Source organism: Ovis aries, chromosome 3, assembly GCF_016772045.2.
Source record: "Ovis aries strain OAR_USU_Benz2616 breed Rambouillet chromosome 3, ARS-UI_Ramb_v3.0, whole genome shotgun sequence".
Classification (NCBI taxonomy): Eukaryota; Metazoa; Chordata; class Mammalia; order Artiodactyla; family Bovidae; genus Ovis; species Ovis aries.
The window spans coordinates 207,223,615-207,243,328 of NC_056056.1; the positions used below are offsets into that span (position 1 = coordinate 207,223,615).

Below are 19,714 nucleotides of genomic sequence, written 5' to 3' on the forward strand. Positions count from 1 at the left end.
CCAGATGCCATGATCTTCGTTTTCTGAATGTTGAGCTTTAAGCCAACTTTTTCACCCTCCACTTTCACTTTCATCAAGAGGCTTTTAGTTCCTCTTCACTTTCTGCCATAAGGATGGTGTCATCTGCATATCTGAAGTTATTGATATTTCTCCTGGCAATCTTGATTCAAGCTTGTACTTCTTCCAGCCCAGTGTTTCTCATGAGGTACTCTGCATATAAGTTTTTCTATTTCTGTGAAGAATGCCATTGGGATTTTGATAGAGGTTGTGTTGAATCTATAATTGGCTTGGGTAGTATGGATGTCTTAACGATATTAATTCTTCCAATCCATGAACACAAGATAGCTTTCAATTTTTGTGTGTGTCTTCAGTTTCTTTAATCAAAGTTGTAGTTTTTGGTATGTAGAAATTTCACCCCCTTAGTTGAATTTATTCCTAAGTATTTTATTGTTTTTGGAGTTATTGTGAATGGGATTTTTAATTTCTTTTTTGGTTGTTTTTATTGTTATATGGAAAGGAAACTGATTTTTATATGTTTATTTTATATCTTGCAACTTTACTGAAATAATTTATTAGTTCTAACAGTTTTTTTGGGTGGAGTTCTTAGGATTTTCTATATATAAGATCATATCATCGGCAGAGAAAATTTTGCTTCTTCTTTTCTGATTTGAATGACTTTTATTTTCTTTTCTTGCCCAATTGCTCTGTCTAGGACTTCTAGTACTCTGTTGAGTAGAAATGGTGAGAGTGGGCCCCTTTGTCTTGTTCCTGATCTTAGAGGAAAAGCTTTCAGCGTTTAATCATTGAGTAAGATGTTAGCTGTGGTCCTGTCATACATGACCTTTATCATGTTTAGGTATGTTCCTTCATACCCAATTTGTTGAGAGTTTTTATCCTGAAAGGATGTTGTAATTAGTCAAATGCTTTTCCTGTATCCATTGAGATAATCCTGAATTTTCACCTTTTATTTGATTAATGCAGTTTGTCACAGATAATAATTTGTATATGTTGAACCATCTTTTACCCTAGGGATGAATCACACTTGATCATGGTGTTCAGACCTTTAAATGTGTTATTGAATTTGGCTTGCTAGTATTTAGTTGAGAATTTTGTATCCACATACGTCAGTGACACTGGCATTTTCTTGTAGCATCCTCATCTTTGGTATCAGAGTAATGCTGGCCTTATAAAATGGGTTCTAGAGCGTTGCCTCCTCTTGAATTTTTGGGAAGAGTTTGAGAAGGATTGCTGCTAATTAAAAAAAAATGTTGGGTGGATATTTGGGAAACCATCTGGTTCGAGCCTTTTTTTTTTGGTAAGTTTATGATTACTGATTCAGTCTACTTATTTGTTACTGGTCTCTTCAGATTTCCTGTTACTTCCTGTTTCAGTCATGGTAGGCTACGTGTTTCTAGGAATTTTTCTATTTTTCCAGGTTATTCAGTTTGTTGGTGTGCAGTTGTTTATAGTAGTCTCTCATGGTCCTTTGCATTTCTGTATGAGCAGTTGTAATGTCCCAAATTTCATTACTGATTTTATTTATTTGAGTCTTCCCTCTTCTTTTCTTAGTCAATTTTGTTTATGTTTTTGAAATACCGCCTCTTAGTTTTGTTGATCTTTCCTATGGTTTCTTTTTTTCACTCTGACTTAGATATTTCATTCGTTCTACTAACTTTGGGCTTAATTTGTTTTTCTTTTTCCAGTTCCTTGAGGTATAAAGTGAGGTTGTTTATTTGAGATATTTCTTTTTACTTAATGTAGGCTTTTATCTATCACTATAAGCTTCCATTTTAGAACTGCTTTAGCAGCCTTGCATAGGTTTTGGTATGTTGTATTCCATTTTTTGTTTGTTTGTTTGTTTCAAGATATTTTAAAAATTTCCTCTTTATTTCCTTGAGCTATTGGCTGTTCAGGATTGTGTTGTTTAATTTCCATATATTTGTAAACTTTCTAGCTTTCCTTCTGGTCTTAATTTCTAGTTTCACTCTACTGTGGTTGGAGAAGATACTTGGCACAAGTTTAGTGTTCTTAAGATTGTGTTTTGATCTAACATTTGGCCTATTCTGAAGAATATTCTGTGCTTAAGAAGAACGTGTATTCTGCTTTTGGGAAGACTGTTCTATAGATGTCTGTTTTAGGTCCACTTGGTCTATAGTATGGTTGAAGTCCAGCATATCCTTGTTGATTTTCATCTGGATAATCGATCCATTGTTGAAAATAAAGTATTGAAGTAGCCTGCTGTTATTTATTGTCTATTTCTCCCTTCCGATCTGTCAGTATTTGCTGAATATATTTAGGTGCTCTGATGTTGAATTGCGTATATATTTATGATTGTTATCTTTCTGATCATTATATAATGACCTTCTTTGCTTTTCACTACCATATCTGTCTCAACATCTTATTTTGCTGACATATGTATAGTTATCCCTACTATCTTTTGGTTTCCACTTGTATGGAGTATCTTTTTCCATCCCTTCACTTTTAACCTATGTGTATTCTTGAAGCTGAGCTGAGTTTCTTGTAGAATATATATAGTTGAGTCTTGCTTTTTTCCAGCCACTCTGTCTTTTCACTGGAGAATTCAATCCATTTACATTTAAGGTAATTATTGACAGATAAGGATTTACTATGTCATCTTTCTAATTGTTTTTTGTGTTTTGTTGTTCCGTTGTTCCTTTCTTGCTGTCTTCCTTTGTGAATTGATGATTTTCTGTAGTGGTATATTTTGATTCCCTTCTCTTAATCTTTTGTGACTCTACCATAGGTTTATGCTTCAGGATTTTTACCCTGAAGCTTCTATAAAACATCATATCTTTCTTTTTCCTTCCTTCCTTCCTTCTATCATGGTACTGTGGGCTGATAACAATTTAACTTTGATTGGATGCAAAAATTTCACCCTTTTATTCCCCCTTGTGTGTTCTTTCATGTCACTATTTACTTCTTTTTTGTGTGTACTGAGCTGCAGGTACCTGTGAAGTGGCTGGGGTCAGTTGCAGACACACATGTAGTGATGAGGACGTGAACCTTGTGGTCTGAGGCCACAAGGGCAGCTGGTGAACTGCGCCTGAATCCAGAAACCAGCTTAGATGGTTAAGGTCCAGTAGTGCTTATTAGGTCTGGAAGTTATTTGCTGGAGAAATTTATGAAAATTAGCTCTTTTTCTTCCTTTACTGTCTTTTGTACCCCCTTTCCTGTCTTTACTAGATGATTCAGTCTTAAATGAAGCATTAGGTGGGTAGAGCAGGGAGGGTGTTTGTTGAATGGTGGGATGGGGAAGGATAAAGTGGTCTGGTGCAGGCAGTCAGAGCTCACACAGGGTGAGCTGGGTGACTGTGCAGGGGGCTGGCTTGGCAGTGGTGTTGGAGCCCAAGATGAGTGAAGACACCATCTCTGTAGGGGTGGGGAAACCGTTCTGACATCATAGCCTGTGCAGGCTGAGGAGCATGTCCACATGTGTCTGTGGCCTGGTATGGGGTATCATAAGCAGCCTGGTCTGGGTACTAATGCCTGAGAGGTAAACAGGGCATCTGTGTGGCAGAGTGGGGGTTGGTGCAGGGGGCTCACGCAGTGACCAGGGCATCCTTGCAGGGAGGTGTCTGAGCCCAAGCAGAGGGAGGAAGGCGTCCATGCAGGTGTGGGTTTCAGAGGCTGTCCACATGATGGGAGCACAGCGTGGAGACTCAGAGCCCAGGCAGGGTGAGGAGGGCTTTCACACAGGAGAGTGACCTTGGACAGGGTGTCAGAGCCTGAGTGGGGTGAGAACAGATTCCACGTTAGGGTCAGGGCACTGGTTTCAGGAATCAGAGTCCAGGCAAGTAAGGAGGGCTGTGCTGTGGAAGGCAGCAGACCTGGGCAGGGTGAGGAGAAACGGCCGTGGGGATTGGCTGCCTCAGTGCAGGACTCCCGTGCAGAACGGAGGTGGTGTCAACAGCAGTAGGGCCTGGATGGAGAAGGGAGCCCAGTGGAGGAGAGAAGGGCATCTTAGTTAAGGAAGGAGGGGCAGCCAAGGTAGAAAATGGGTTACATCTAGGAAATTAATGCCTTTGAACTGTGGTGTTGGAGAAAACTCTTGAGACTCCCTTGGATGGCAAGGAGATCAAACCAGTCAATCGTAATGGAAATCAACCCTGAATATTCATTGGAAGGACTGATGCTGAAGCTGAAGCTCCAATACTTTGGCCACCTTATACATAGAGCTGACTCATTGGAGAAGACCCCGATGCTGGGAAAAGATTGAAGGCAGGAGGGGAAGGAGGTGACAGAAAATAAAATAGTTGGATGGCATCACTGAATTAATGGAAATGAATTTGAGCACACTCCAGGAGATGGTGAAGGATGGGGAAGCCTGGCATGTTGCAGTCTATGGGGTCGCAAAGAGTTGGACAAGACTTAGTGACTGAACAACAACATTGATCAAATAAGTAAGTAAGGAGAATGGAAGCAGTTTTCTTACTGTCACAGAGGGAGTTAGAGATGCAGAAAAAGGAAAAGATAGAATGAACTCTTTGTGTAAGATTGGGATTAGAGATGTTAGTGTGAACTCATGGTTTTCAATGTATTTAGACATAAAATAAATACAGAGGTAAATGCCTGTGGTGTGTGTGTGTAGGTGTGTGTGTTATGCAGGGGAGAGAGGAATTAGTGGGGAGACTAAAAGAAGGTGAATCAGTGGAGTTCCCTGGCAGTCCAGTGGTTAAGAGTCTGTACTTCACTGCTGGGCCCTTGTGGGGGAACTAAAATCCTGTAAGCTGGGTGGGTCACCAAAACCTGGAAAAAGACAAAAAATAAAAATGGAGACTCATTTGGGGAGAGCTGAATCTTGGGTGTGAGCTGGGAGCATGTCTGCAAAAAGATTCTGCATGAAGGATTTAACTTTTGGGGTGCTTTCCTCTTGGCTTATATGTAGTGCTTAGTTTTTCCTCTAAACTGTGAATCCATTAAACTATCCTAATTTGTTAAAGGCTCGTGTATACCCATAAGCCTTTTGTTGTGGTGTACTGGGGATGAAAGAGAGAAGGACATCCTTCTCTAGCATCCAGTAGAGAGCTGCTCTCAGGAGCCGCTGGGGGCAGTTGAGCAGAATGCATGCGGAGGCATGATGGACTTAATCAAGAACAGGGACGAGCAGAGAACACAGGAGAGCAACTTCTGAAGGCACATAATCTACACTTTGACTTCCCACTGCATTAGAGGACTCTGACTTTTGGAAGTGGGGAGTCTGGCAAGAAAGTTGTTCTGTCAGTTGGAATGTAGTCCCCAGAGTTGCCTGATCAACCCCAGAAGATGAGGAGAATGCAAACATGAATGAGTATATACTCAGGTTGGTGGGTCTATAAATGATTTTGTTTGCAGGTAGATGCTCACAAATGCTTTAATTTCATCCTTTCTGGTAAGTTCATTGTTCTCAGGGAGAATGTCTCTGCTTTGTTCCCCTTTTCCTTTCCTTCCTATTTCTCTCCCCTACCCTTTGACTTCCTACTTCTATCGCTATTTGCTGGCGTGATGTTTAAAGGTATGATTAACATTGCTCCTGTTTTGGGGTTTGGGCCCCTGAGGTTTTAATTTTCATGAAATTCCTCTCAAGGTTTTTGTTTGTTTGTCTAGAGTCTCTGTCCTCAGCTGGTTGTGTGACAGGATGTATGAGAAATTACCACCGTGCTTGAGTTTCATTTTAAGTGGTTTTAAGGAAGAGACGGACAGGATTCTTTGACAAGAACGGAAGATCTCAGCATGACTTCAGAGGTCACTTATGCCGAAGTGAAGTTTAATAAACCCAAGTCCTCAGGCACCAAATCAGAGCCTCCTGCAGGTAAGACTTGCTTTCCAGTGGTCAGAGTGAATGATGGGATGAAGGGTGAAGAAAAAATACTATAAATAAAGCCTAGGGAATGTTGGTTGCTGGTTCTCTGGCTATGGTTGGGAAACACAGGATTCTCAGATCAAGTTGCCTGAAAAGCATTAAGGGATGGTACAGGTATGCCATGATAAAACTGAGGTGTGAGAAATCCACTATGGACCTGAGTTAAGGAGAATGGTAATGAAGCTGAGAAGTTCTTGTGCGCTTTCTGAGGTGAACTAAGACTGCAGTGTAGAGAGTGGGTTCAGGTCTTGAAATCATCAGTCCAGGTGCAGGGGCTAATGATGAATTGGTGGGTTTTGTTTCTCGATTAGTCACAGGAGAAGAGTTTGAGTGCAGAGTGTTGGAGTGTATTGGTTTGTGTCAGACTAACATGGAACAAACCATTGCAGACGAAAGCCTAGAAAGTCTCATGTTTTGAGGGCGGTTGCTCTGCAATCAGAAAATCCATTGCACGCTGTATCTGAGATGGATTCAGTGAGGTTTGGAAGTAAATAAAAGGTAATTTCAGTAGCATGTATGATATCTCAGATACAGAAGAAAAGAGGAAAAAAACCGTGGAGACTATGAGAAGCTGCGAGAGGGAAGTTATGATTGCTTATGTTTTCCAAAATTCTGTGGAAACGCTCAGGAAACTGTGTTTTTCCCCTTAGAAAATTTATAGGGACTTTCCTGGTGGTCCAGGAGTTAAGTCTCTATACTCCCAATGCATAAGTTCAATCCCTAGTCAGGGAACTAAGATTCCTCATGCTGCCAGGCACAGCCAAAATAAATAAATAAATACTTGATAACGTTCAAAAAATAAATACAAATTAAAAAATTTGTATAACTTTGTTATTATATGCCGCAATGTTTATTATAGAAAAATTAAAAACCAGAGATACACACAAATTTATTTGTTTTTAAAATTTTTATTAGTTTAGTTGTTTTACAGTGTTCTGTTTCTGCTGTACAGCAAAGTGAATCAGTTACACATGTACATATATCCATTCTTTTAGATTCTTTTCCCATATAGATCATTACAGAGTATTGAGTAGAGTTCCCTGTGCTGCACAATATGTTCTCATTAGTTATCTATTTTATACATAGTAGAGTGTATATGTCAATCCCAATCTCTGAATTCATTCCACCTCCCTTTTCCCCTGCCTTAGTGTCTGTACATTTGTTCTCTACATCAGTGTCTCTATTTCTGCTTTGCAAATAGATTCATCTGTACCATTCTTCTAGATTTCACATACATGCATTAATATATGATACTCGTTTTTCTCTTTCTGACTTATTTCACTCTGTTTGACAGTCTCTAGGTCCACACACAAATTTAAATTGCTGTATTTATTCTTACTATCTAGAGATAACTATAATTTACATTTTGTGTACACCCTTCCAAATATAAATATGCATCTGTGTGCATATGTGTTTTTCCAAAATCACTGCAGATGGTGACTGCAGCCATGAAATTAAAAGACGCTTACTCCTTGGAAGAAAAGTTATGATCAACCTAGATAGCATACTCAAAAGCAGAGATATTACTTTGCTGTGGTGTTGGAGAAGACTCTTGAAAGTCCCTTGGACTGCAAGGAGATCCACCAATCCATTCTGAAAGAGATCAGCCCTGCGTATTCTTTGGAAGGAATGATGCTAAAGCTGAAACTACAGTACTTTGGCCACCTCATGAGAAGAGTTGACTCATTGGAAAAGACTCTGATGCTGGGAGGGATTGGGGGGCAGGAGAAGGGGACGACAGAGGATGAGATGGCTGGATGGCATCACTGACTCGATGGACGTGAATCTGAGTGAACTCCGGGAGATGGTGATGGACAGGGAGGCCTGGCGTGCTGTGATTCATGGGGTCACAAAGAGTCGGACATGACTGAGCAACTGAACTGAACTGAACTGATACATTATTGCAGGTTTTACCCCCACTTAGCAATATATTATAACTTTGAGAAAATAATTCTTTTTTTCAATTGAGAGATGACTGACAAAATTATATTAGTTTCAGATGTATAAGCACAATGGTTTGATTTTTATGTATATTGCAAAATGATCACCACAATGTCTAATTAACATCTGTCACCATACATAGTTTCACAGGTTTTTTTTTTTTTTTTTGTGATGAAAGCTTTTTAAGATGTACTCTTCAGTTCAGTTCAGTTCAGTCGCTCAGTCCCATCTGACTCTTTGTGACCCCATGAATCACAGAACACCAGGCCTCCCTGTCCATCACCAACTCCCAGAGTTCACTCAGACTCATGTCCATCGAGTTGGTGGTGCCATCCAGCCATCTCATCCTCTGTCATCCCCTTCTCCTCCAGCCCCCAATCCCTCCCAGCACCAGAGTCTTTTCCAATGAGTCAACTCTTCGCATGAGGTGGCCAAAGTATTGGAGTTTCAGCTTTAGCATCAGTCCTTCCGATGAACACCCAGGACTGATCTCCTTTAGGATGGACTGGTTGGATCTCCTTGCAGTCCAAGGGACTCTCAAGAGCCTTCTCCAACACCACAGCTCAAAAGCATCAATTCTTCGACACTCAGCTTTCTTCACAGTCCAACTTTCACATCCATACATGACCACTGGAAAAACCATAGCCTTGACTAGACAGACCTGTGTTGGCAAACTAATGTCTCTGCTTTTGATTATGCTATCTAGGTTGGTCATAACTTTCCTTCCAAGGAGTAATCGTCTTTTAATTTCACAGCTGCAATCACCATCTGCAGTGATTTTGGAGCTCCCCAAAATAAAGTCTGACACTGTTTCCACTGTTTCCTCATCTATTCCCCATGAAGTGATGGGACCAGATGCCATGATCTTAGTTTTCTGAATGTTGAGCTTTAAGCCAACTTTTTCACTTAGCAACCTTCAAATATGCAGTATTTCATATATGTATGCCATAATCTATAGTATTATTAATTACAGTCATTATACTGTACCTTATGACCCAGGGCTTATTTATTTTGTAACTGGAAGTTTGTACCTCTTGACCCCCTTCACCCATTTTGCTGACCTCATCATCCCTCACCTCTGGCAACCACCATTCTGTTCTCTGTATCTATGAGTTATTATTATCTTTTAAAGATTATACACATAAGTGAGATCATATGGTATTTGTCTTTCTCTTTCTTACTTATTTCACTTAGTATAATGCCCTCAAGGTCCATCCTGAAGACAAGATTTCCTGATTTTTTATAGGTGAATACCCGTTCCATACAGTTGTCACATTTTCTTTATCCATTCACCCATCAATGGACACTTGATAAAATAATTCACAACTATGAAATGATGACTAAAAATGTCTCATTTTTTAACACAACATTGTAACTCAACTATACCTCCATAAAAAATAGAGTTAAAAAGCAGTCTGGCTGAGTAATGTTCCACTGTGTATATGTACCACAACTTCTTGATCCATTCATGGATATCTGGATTGCTTCCATGTCCTAGCTATTGTAAATAGTGCCGTGATGAACAATGTGGTGTTTATATGGCAGAAACCAACACAGCATTGTAAAGCAATCATTCTACAATTAAAAATAAATTAATAAATTTAATAAAACAGTGTGATTTTTATTTTAAGGATGTGATGAGGGACAGTGATAAAGAGTTATCTGCTATGGCATTATGTAAAGTAGTTAAAGTTAGAAATAATCTGCAAGATTATTTAAATATATAATGAAATACTATGCAACCACAATACGGTGGGTAAAATAAGAAAATATGGTGATATAGTGTACAAGAAAATAGTAGGTCAGAACCCAATATATATGGTATGTCAGTCATGTGGCAAAATGTGCATGCATGTATATACACTTAAAAAATTGCCGGAAGAATGTATACCAAAACATTAACAGTTATCCCCAATGGGTTTCCCTGGTGGCTCACACAGTAAAGAATCTGCCTTCAGTGCAGGAGACCCAGGTTTTATCCTGGGTCAGGAAGATCTCTTGGAGAAGGGAATGGCTACCCACTCCAGTATTTTTGCCTGGAGAATTCTATGGACAGAGAAGCCTGGCAGGATACAGCCCATGGGGTTGCAAAGAGTTGGACACGATTGAGTGACTAACACTTTCACTTTCATCCTCAATGGTAGGAATTCGTGCTTTTATGTATTTTCTGGCATTTCTACAATTAACATGACTATTTCCTTTGTAGCTTCATATTTGAAATAATGTCATGTAGTAGTAATAGTGTATTATACAAGAAAAGGGAGAGGAGGAAGAGAAGGGGCAAGATGAAGTCAAGGTCAGAATTTATTATTCACGATAATAATAATTTGATTAATTTGATTCCTTCTTCAGCTCCCAAAGAGACCAACCTTCACCAAAGTGGCCATAGTTTTTCCAAGCTACTTCTTACATCATTGCTGATACTTCTGCTACTGTTGGCAGTCTCATTTTTGATCGCTTTTCTCTGTAAGTATCCAGATGGATCTATAAGAAATGTCTGCCTGACATGAATAGATGGCATCAAATAAACAGATAAACTATGAGTTTATTCAGAAATCTGGGAAAGAAGTCTTCTCTGGGGGAAGACATATATAGTGGGAATTCACTGCGAGCTTGGTTCTTTATTTGCATTTAGTCACTCTTTTATAGAAATTATGGCATTCCCTCTCTTTAGAGAAATTGAAAGAAGAGTATATGTGTGTACACATTTCTGTTTTGCAGAATGAAATCTATAGGGCACCATTTCTACACTAGACAGTTGTTTACACGAGACCAAATCTGTATTTTCTTAATAGTGTTTATAAGGCTATGCCTGTTGAGGACATAGACACATATTTTGGGATGAGCAGATGGACAAGAAGGAAATGGGAAGAAATCTCCCAGGAAAATATTCTACTGAATTTTCATCTTAATTATTTTTGTCTTTCTCAAGACTGCATGAGCTCTTAAAATCCAGTTGACAAATAGGTAGATATCTGCCTATCAAGAATTCATCAAGTTTTTTAAAATCATAAAACTAGTATAAGTTTGGGTAGATACTTTGTTCATTCATTTGGTCATTCAGTAAGCAACAGTGGCCATGTAGTCTATGTCAGGCACTGTGTCAGACAGAGACAACAGAGTTGTAGCCCTTGGTTTTGAGAAGTTCGGAGGATGATGACAACTGGTTGAATGAACCAGTGTTTGTAACAGCATCTGGTAAATGTTCTGTGAGTAAGAAGCACAGGAAGCTGAGATAGGCTTCCTGGAGAAGATGACATCTATACCTGTGTGGACCAAGCATGACAGATGTGGGAGAGCTTGAAAAAATTCGGAAAAATGTGTTAAATGACTGTGACATATGGTGCTAAGTGAACTGTGAGGTTGCAGATGGGAGAAACAAGCAGGGTTCAGATCATGAAAAGTGTCCTGTATAATTCTTAACAGCGGATTTCTTCCTGCCCCCCCCCCCCTGCAGATTATTTTATCAATTATCTTCTGTTATTTAATAAACCAGTCTAAAACTTGGTGGATTAAAACAGTTTTTAGCTCATGATTCTGTGGTTTGTCAATTTGAACTGGGCTCAGCTAAGCCGTTTCATTGGTCCTGGCTAAAGTCATTCATGCATGCATAGTCAAGTACGAGCTGCAGGTAACTCAGTTTCTGAGGAAGAGGATGTAAACTGGAATGATGTGGACAGATTGGTTCCACTTCTTTATAACTCATCAGGAGAGCTTGAGCTTGTTGATACGGCAACATGTAGGCTGGCAGAGTGAGAGCAGCTATGACCAAAGCCTCTTGAAACCTTAGCTTGAAACAATCCTAAAGGAAATCAACCCTGAATATTCACTGGAAGGACTCATGCTGAAGCTGAAGCTCCAATACTTTGGCCATGATGCTAAGAACCGACTCATTGGAAAAGGCTCTGATGCTGGGAAAGACTGAAGGCAAAAGGAGAAGATGGCAGAGGATGATATGGTTAGATAGCATCACTGACTCAATGGACATAAATTTGAGCAAACTCTAGGAGATAGTGAAGGACAGGGGAGCCTGGCGTGCTGCAGTCCGTGGGATCACAAAGGGTCAGACATGACTTAGCAACTAAACAACAACGACAGACAGAGTTGCTTTTGTACATTCTGTTGGCTGAAGAAGTCTTAGAGTCAGTCCAGTTTCAAGTGGTGAATAAATAGACCCCATTTGTTAACTGGAAAAACTAAGAAGTTATATTGCAAAGGGGTGTGGGTACAGGGAGAGTTGAAAACTGTGGGCCATTTTTGCAATGTGTCACAGTCATGGAGAACCATTACGGAATTTTAAGCAAGGAAGTGATATAACTAAATTTGATTTATAGGAATACGCTTTTGGTGGAGATGTGTAAAATGGATATATGAGGAGAGAATAGAAAGCAAAGAGAATAATCAGAAAGACAGGTCATTGTCCAATTGAGAAATAGTGAGAATCTGATTTAAGGTAGTGAAGAAGGAGAAGGGGAATACCTTTGAATGATAATGAGGAGATAGAATCAAGGAGGTGGGGGCTTGATGAATATTTAGATCTGTGTGTTGGCCTGCTGAGGAATAAGGACCAATTGGGAAGTTACTCTATTTAACATGGATAACCAACAGGGACAGTACTGTAGAGGACAGGGAACTCTGCTTAATATTCTGTAATAAACTAAATGAGAAAAGAATTTGAAAAAGAATAGATACATGTCTGTATAACTGAGTCACTGCTCTATCTCTGAAACTAGCATAACATTGTTAATCAACTTTACACCAATATAAAATAAAAATCTAAAAATTATTGCATTTTATCTAGACATCTGTTTTATCTGACGTTAGTATAGCCACTCTAGCCTTCTTTACTTTCATTCAGTGTTTAAGTTTGAAGTTAATTTCTTATAAGCATAGAATCGAGCACATATTTGAGTCTTGTTCCTCTATTCAGACAACTTTCTTTTAATTAAAATGTTTATACGATTAGAAAAAAGAATGAAGATATAATGCTACCAGGAAAACGAATGATTTTATTCTCTTTTTCAGTTTATTTTCAAAAATGTTCTTATGTTCATCAAGAAGAAAAGGCTACACGAGAACTCACTCACACAGAATTGGAATGTGTGAAGGAAAATTCGACCCCGGAAGGTAAAAATTAATGTGCCTGTGATTCAGTTATTGACAGTATTGTGTTCTAGGTCAATATTTCCAATAAGTGAGTTATACTAAGATGTTGAGTCTTAAGAGCATTTTAAGTTTTGAGTATACAAATATTTAGGGCCTAAAATTTTTATAATATGCACATCTTTAATTCATTTGTGCAAGGAAATAGTCTTAATTGTGAAAAAGATTACATTGCTTTTCAGTTTCTTGTCTTTGCTTCTTTCTGAACTTTCTGTGCGTACTTGTTCTTTTACTCACATACCGGTTAAAAACTTATTCGGTCAAGAGAGATTTAATTCATATATGTTTTAAGAAATCATATTGTATGTATATAAAACATTTTTGGGAGAATACATAAAATACTCTGCTTAAAAAATTTCCTTTTTTTTAAAAATCCCAAATCTAAATTCTTTTAGCAGTTCTATGGTTTTGCTTCACTTTTTAATGGCCTGTTGTTAGATACATACAGTTTAAGGATTGTTATGGTTTCTTGGGGGGTTTCCCTGCTAGTTCAGTGGTACAGAGTTTGCCTGCCAATACAAGAGATTTGGGCTTGATCCCTGGTTCAGGAAGATCCCCTGGAGAGGGAAATGGCAAACCCATTCCAGTATTCTTGCCTGGAGAACCCCATGGATGGAGGAGTCTGGCGTGCTACAGTCCACGCTGCTGCAAAGAGCCACGACTTCGTGACTGAACAACAACAACAGCAGTAACATGGCTTCTTGGAGAACTGAACAAGAAAAAATTCCCTTTCTCCTTATTCTATACCCATCTTAACTCTGAAATCTTTCCTTGCTCTGAAGTATATATACTGATATATACTATATTTATCTGCTGATATATATATATAGCTACTTCCTGCTTTGTGTGGTCTAGTGTTAGTATGGTACACTTTTATCCATTTTTTTAAAGATGAAATATTAGTATGTTTCATGGTCTTTTTTTTTTTCATTTGAGATATCTTTCCACTTATCAAATTATTTCTAATTGAAAAACTGGTTCTGCCTGGTAATGGGGAGGGGATGGATCTGGCTGTTCTCCTGATACAACCCAGAGATACAGCTCATCTCAAGTTTGTGTTCATAACAAGCTCCTGGTAGACGGCACTGCTCTCTGGAAATTATGAATGGAAGCAACAAATCATGATAGCATGTGTTTCACCAACAGAAATCACAGTCATTTACAGATTACGTTGCAGTTGCAGGCATCTTGTAATTTTTTTTGTTTGTTTTTAAACTAATTTTTATTGCATTATAGTTGCTTTAAAATGTTAGTTAGCTTCTACTGCTTAGCAAAATGAATCAGCCGTACATACATAAATACTCCACCTTCTTGGGTTTCTCTCTCATTTATAACACCAGAGTACATTAAGTAGAGCTTTCTGTGCTGTGCAGTAGGTTCTTATTAGGTATCTATTTTATACATAGTGCCAATAGTGTCGGGGCTTCCCTGGTGGCTCAGTGGTAAAGTGTCCGCTGCTACTGCAGGAGCCTGTAGAACAGCAGTTCAATCAATGACAACAACAACCTTGTGGAACTCCAGGATGTGAAACTCAAGGAAGTGTTGGCGCCTCTACATTGCCTGGGTTACCCTGGACTTTTGATCTCTTAGAGTTGTCCACACTGTGCTTCCAGCAATTCCACAATTACAGTTCTGGTTTCTCTACCCTGGGACTGGCTCCCAAAGAAGTTTCTGCTCCAATATGCTGCGATTTTCCGTATTGCCTTTGTGTCTCTCCAGATCTGGGAGTGATGGTTTGCTCTGTGTATGAAAAGTTGCTGGTTTCTAGTTTGTTCAGTTTTTCACTTGTTAGAATAACTTGCTCAGTTGAGTAGTTCCCATTATTCTATCTTTTAATTCATTGATTTCTCTGTCTTCTTTATTCTGCTGTTGAGCCCATCTACTGTGCTTTTAATTTGATTATTATGTTTTCCAACTGTTGCGCTTGATTCTCTTTTATATCTTTAATTTGTTTGCTGAATTATCTATTTCTTTGCTGAGGGCTCCTATTTTTTTGTGTGGTTCAAACATTTGTACTTACTTGTTGAAGCGTCTTTCCATGGCTTTTTAAAAATCTTTGCTGGATAACTTCAGTATTTCTTTTATCTTGGTATTGACATATATATATATATATATATATATATATATATATATGTATTTTTAAAGCTAATTTTTGAGAACTTTGTGGTTCTTGGTATGATAAGTAATTTTCCATTGAAACCTGGGTATTTCTGTGTTATGTTCCGAGGATCTTCTTTAAACTTCTGTTTTAGCTGATTTTTCCAGATACCACGCAGGCAAAAGAAAGGGGGTCCTACCTTTTTACTGTCTGATGTAGGCAGACTTGACCTCCTTGACACCTGACAAGAGTCCTGTTTTCCATGTAGTCTCCTCTGGTCCTTAATTTTTTATAATTTATACACTTAAAAAATTACTTTTATTATATTGCACTAATATAGCCTTCTTCTCAATACAGGGAAAGACTGGAGCTGCTGCCCAAAGAGTTGGGGGCCATTTAGTTCTAACTGCTATTTTATTTCTAATGGAGCTAATTTTTGGAATGATAGTGAGAAGGAATGCTTAAGAATGAACGCTCACCTGCTGGTGATCAACACCAAAGCTGAGCAGGTATTACTAGTTTCTAATTGATAATAGAGTCAAGAGCCTGGTTTTTTAACATCTCTCTTAGTTCAGAAGGAGATTTTTATTGTCTTAGAATATTGATGCTGTGTCTAAAGGCTTAAGAAAATAAATAGAAAAGGCTAAGATTTTACATTCCATGCCTTTTTCCTTCTTCTATAAAACTAACCTCTGCCCCAAATAAATTGTGGCATTGAAAATATACTACATAGGGGTTAAGTGGAAGGCTGAAAATATTTCAGCTTGAAATATGATTTCTTTTATTTCAAATAATAAATATTACTACTTATCATTGTTGAAATATAAAACACATAAATGTTTTATAAATTATTAACTATATAACAGGGAAGGGGAATTAAGTCCAACTGGGAAATGCAGTTCAATCATGAAGAGTCACAATCAATGATCAGAAATGACCGCTAACCATCTGACGTTGTTAAAAGGAAAATTGTTTAATTTGCAAAATTTTTCTCATGTACAACTTTGAAGAATACCCTCTCTTAGAGAAGAAATGAAGGGAAGTGAGTCTGAGATAAGAATTCATTATGATTCTGAATAGAAATTGCCTCCATATGTATCAAACATGGCTATGTTCTGAATGTTTGTGTCCTGTCGCCCCAATCCATATGTTGAAATTCTAACCTCCAGAGATGATCGTATTAGGAAGTATGGATTTGGGGAGCTGCATAGGTCATGAGGGTGAAGCCTCTGTGGATGGGATTAATGTTTTTAAAAAAGAGATCCTACAGAGCAACTTCTACATGCGTGAATGCACACAATGAGAAAACAGGAATCATTATCTTACCATGTGGTACGCTGACCTGGGATTTCTAGCCTTCAGAACTGTGAGAAACAAATTTCTGTCACTTATAAGCAATTCAGCCTGAACAGACTAAGACCAGCCTCAGGCTCACAAGTGATATCTTTGATTCTATTCTGCTCTGCCAGAAAAAACCCAAGGCTCCTCTGCAGGGCCCCCATGTGCTTCATGATGAATTTACTTTTTCTTTTCTCTGTAAAGCCTATGGAACTCAATTCAATCTGACCGTTCTAAAGGCTATAACTCCTTTCTTTTATTCCTTTAGGATTTCATCACCCAGAAACTGGAAACTCACTATGCTTATTATATGGGCCTGTCAGACAAGACATTGCCAATGGGAGAAAGACACTGGCAATGGGTTGATCAGACACCATACAACGAAAGTGTCACGTGAGTACAGAATTCAATAAAGAAACCTAGGTTCTCCATTCTACAGGAATTTTAGGGTGTTCCATTGATCAGCTATTAAAATATAAAATAGCTCATGCTATAAACTTGAAACTTACACAACATTGTAAATCAACTATACTTTGAAAAAAGAAAATACTCACATTCTTTTAATTCTTAGGCACTAGGTTAAATAATTTTCCTTATTACCTCACTCATCAAATAATGCTATGAGGCACACATTATTATTATTCTCACTATAGAGATGAAGAAACTGAGTTTAAAGAGATTAGATAACTCAGTGGTTATCTAGCAGTGGTTACAATGGTCCTCAAGCCCAGGTCTGTTTGACATAAAAACTTGTGCTTTCAACCGCTACTATTTTTACCTCTAAATATAACAGAAATGTATGTCAATTAAGATCGTGACCAATTATCAAGAATTTAATCTCTCATACAGAAAATAAGTTAAATTCTGATAGTCTTATATCTATGCAGTTCTTTTGAAACTCTTAAGTATTTTAGTACATTTTAGTACCTTACCACTTTGGATCCTCATATCACTGTGTGAAACATACAGAGATATTAATCTAGTCCCTATGAATCTGTGAAATTAAATTCCTTGTCTAAGGTAACAGGGATAGTAGCATATTCAGAGATTTTAGCTAGCTCATCAGACTCCAAAAGCAGTGCATAAAAAAGTGAAGCATACTACATTGACACCTGAGACCAGTATGAAGTCTTTTGCATCTTTTAAGAGAGTCTGTGGATTAACAATTTCCTGGTAACAGGACATAAGATAGACAAACAGAAGATAACCTCTGGAATGTCTGCTGGGAGGGTGCTTAATGCAATAAGATGACACAGTGCTGGGTGATGTAAGAACAATTTTCAAGGGAAATATCAGAGATACAGAGGAAGAAAAACTCCATGAGAAGTGGGAAAGAATGATTTGGGCATATTTGACTTTGATTTTCATGCCTAGCCATCTCCCTTACTGTTTCTTTTCAAAGCACTGCTTAAAGAAACGTTCTCATCCTTTTTTCCCCCCCTTTCTGGTGCTCAGATTCTGGCATGGAGGTGAACCCAACAATCCTAATGAGCATTGTGTTATGCTGAATGCTGTTTCCAATAAATGGGGCTGGAATGATAGTGCTTGTAATGAGCGTCACAAGTTTATTTGCAAGATGATGAAGATCTACTTGTAAAATGGAACATTCTCCATGACCATGAGGTTGAATCGGTATCCTACATCATAGAGATAGCTAATATATTCTTGTTATTCATATGTCTTGTTTAAGGATCTTAATAGAATTTTCCAGAAGGTTGTGCACACATTCATTCATTTATTCATTCATGAAATTTAAAGGGAGCAAAATTTGCCACTCCCAAATGTCTTTTTGGCATGTGTATTATTTCGAGCTGAAAATATTAGTCAGTGCTAGAACTTTACTTTCTATCTTTTTATAAATGTCATTCATAGCCTATTTTCTTTCATCTTCCTTTGAGTACCAGCAATTATTTGTGTATTATGATTTTATGTAAGATTTGTGTCTAAAGAGTGAGATTAAAATGAAGAAGTAAAAGGGATTATGCAGCACACTCTGTCGATTTTTCAATAAAAGTTTGAAAAAAAAATAAAAAATAAAATGAAGAAGTATCCAGGTGTGTACCAATTAACAGAATTGTGAAAATAATAAACAGCTGTTTTAAACCACTAAGTTTTGGGGTGGCTTATTCTTCAGCAATATGTAACTTAAACACTTTCAAAACAGTTTTGAGCTAAGATTTGCAAAATAATGTAACATATCATAGCACACTGTTTTCTCTAAAAATAATAGTAGTAATGGAAAAGTCAGAGTAGATTAATTTTACTATTAGTGAATAAAATGCAAAATTAAAATGTTTATTTTTTATATCATTTTAAACCCTTATTCTTATATAGTAGGCATATTGTATGATATCATAGGTATGTAACTCTTATATAAATAAATGTTCAATATGAAGTGTTTATATACTAAATTTTGTTAAGAATGTGTAATAAAAATTGCTCTGAGATCACTATTCTAGAAAATCAATCTTAAAATTCTTTTTAAAAAAAGTTATTTATGTATCTTTGGCTGCACCGAGTCTTTGCTGCAGGGCGTGGGCATTCTCTAGTTGAGACCAGCAGAGGCTACTCTGTGTTGTTGTGCACAGGCTTCTCACTGTGGTGCTTTCTCTTGTTGCAAAGCCTGAGTTCTAGGGTGCTCGGGCTTCAGTAGCTGCAGCATGTGGGCTCAGAAGTTGTGGTGCATGGGGTTATTTTTCCTGTGGCACGCGGGATCTTCCCAGACCAGGGATCAAACCCGTGCTCCCTGCATTGGCAGAAGGATTCTTATCCACTGCACCACCAGGGAAGTCCTTAAAATTCTTGATTGAAATTTAGGTAGATATTCTCTGAGGTTAAAAAAAGATAGGTTACAAATGAACTTATTTATGAAAGAAATACAGTCACAGATGTAGAAAACAAAAGTATGGACATTTAGAGGGAAAAGGAGGGCGGGATGAATTGGGAGATTGGGATTGACATATGCATGCTACTAAATATAAAATAGATAATAAGGACCTAGCATACAATACAAGGAACTCTACTCAATACCCTGTAATGACCTATATGGGAAAATAATCCAAAAAAGAGTGGATATGTGTATATATATAACTGATTCACTTTGCTGTATACCAGAAATTAACACAATGTTCTAAATCAGCTACTCCAATAAAAACTAATTTAAAAAAGAGATAGACTACATCCAGAACTATTTGAACACTGTGTTTATGTGTTGGTTTATCTGGCAGATATATTTAAGTCTATAAGTGAAATATGTCTTAGAATTTTAGCCTCTATATTCATCTTTCTAGTTGCTTTAAAAACAACATATAAAC

The 19,714-nt window shown here is 37.8% G+C and overlaps 1 protein-coding gene across 2 annotated transcripts; it reads left to right on the top strand.

The window, feature by feature from the left end:
• Positions 1–5,475: 5,475 nt before the first annotated feature.
• Positions 5,476–18,510, top strand: CLEC4A (C-type lectin domain family 4 member A). Of its 2 annotated transcripts, XM_012175453.3 has the most exons (7): positions 5,476–5,512; positions 5,605–5,809; positions 10,154–10,267; positions 12,827–12,928; positions 15,420–15,571; positions 16,669–16,793; positions 17,856–18,510. In XM_012175453.3, exons 2-7 carry the CDS (start codon positions 5,731–5,733, stop codon positions 17,995–17,997), a joined length of 714 nt encoding a protein of 237 aa, XP_012030843.3. In that variant the 5' UTR covers positions 5,476–5,512; positions 5,605–5,730; the 3' UTR covers positions 17,998–18,510. The 2 variants fall into 2 exon arrangements, with proteins under 2 accessions (XP_012030843.3, XP_042103517.1); XM_042247583.1 differs by having other exon boundaries at positions 5,476–5,809.
• The last annotated feature ends 1,204 nt before the right edge of the window (positions 18,511–19,714 follow it).

Bases quoted from the DNA above. Each gene is read 5' to 3' on its own strand.
- CLEC4A (XM_042247583.1), top strand. From the start codon at position 5,731: ATGACTTCAGAGGTCACTTATGCCGAAGTGAAGTTTAATAAACCCAAG. The intron at 10,268-12,826 runs GTAAGTATCCAG...TCTCTTTTTCAG, and splicing joins ATTTTTGATCGCTTTTCTCT to TTTATTTTCAAAAATGTTCT. The intron at 12,929-15,419 runs GTAAAAATTAAT...TTCTCAATACAG, and splicing joins GGAAAATTCGACCCCGGAAG to GGAAAGACTGGAGCTGCTGC.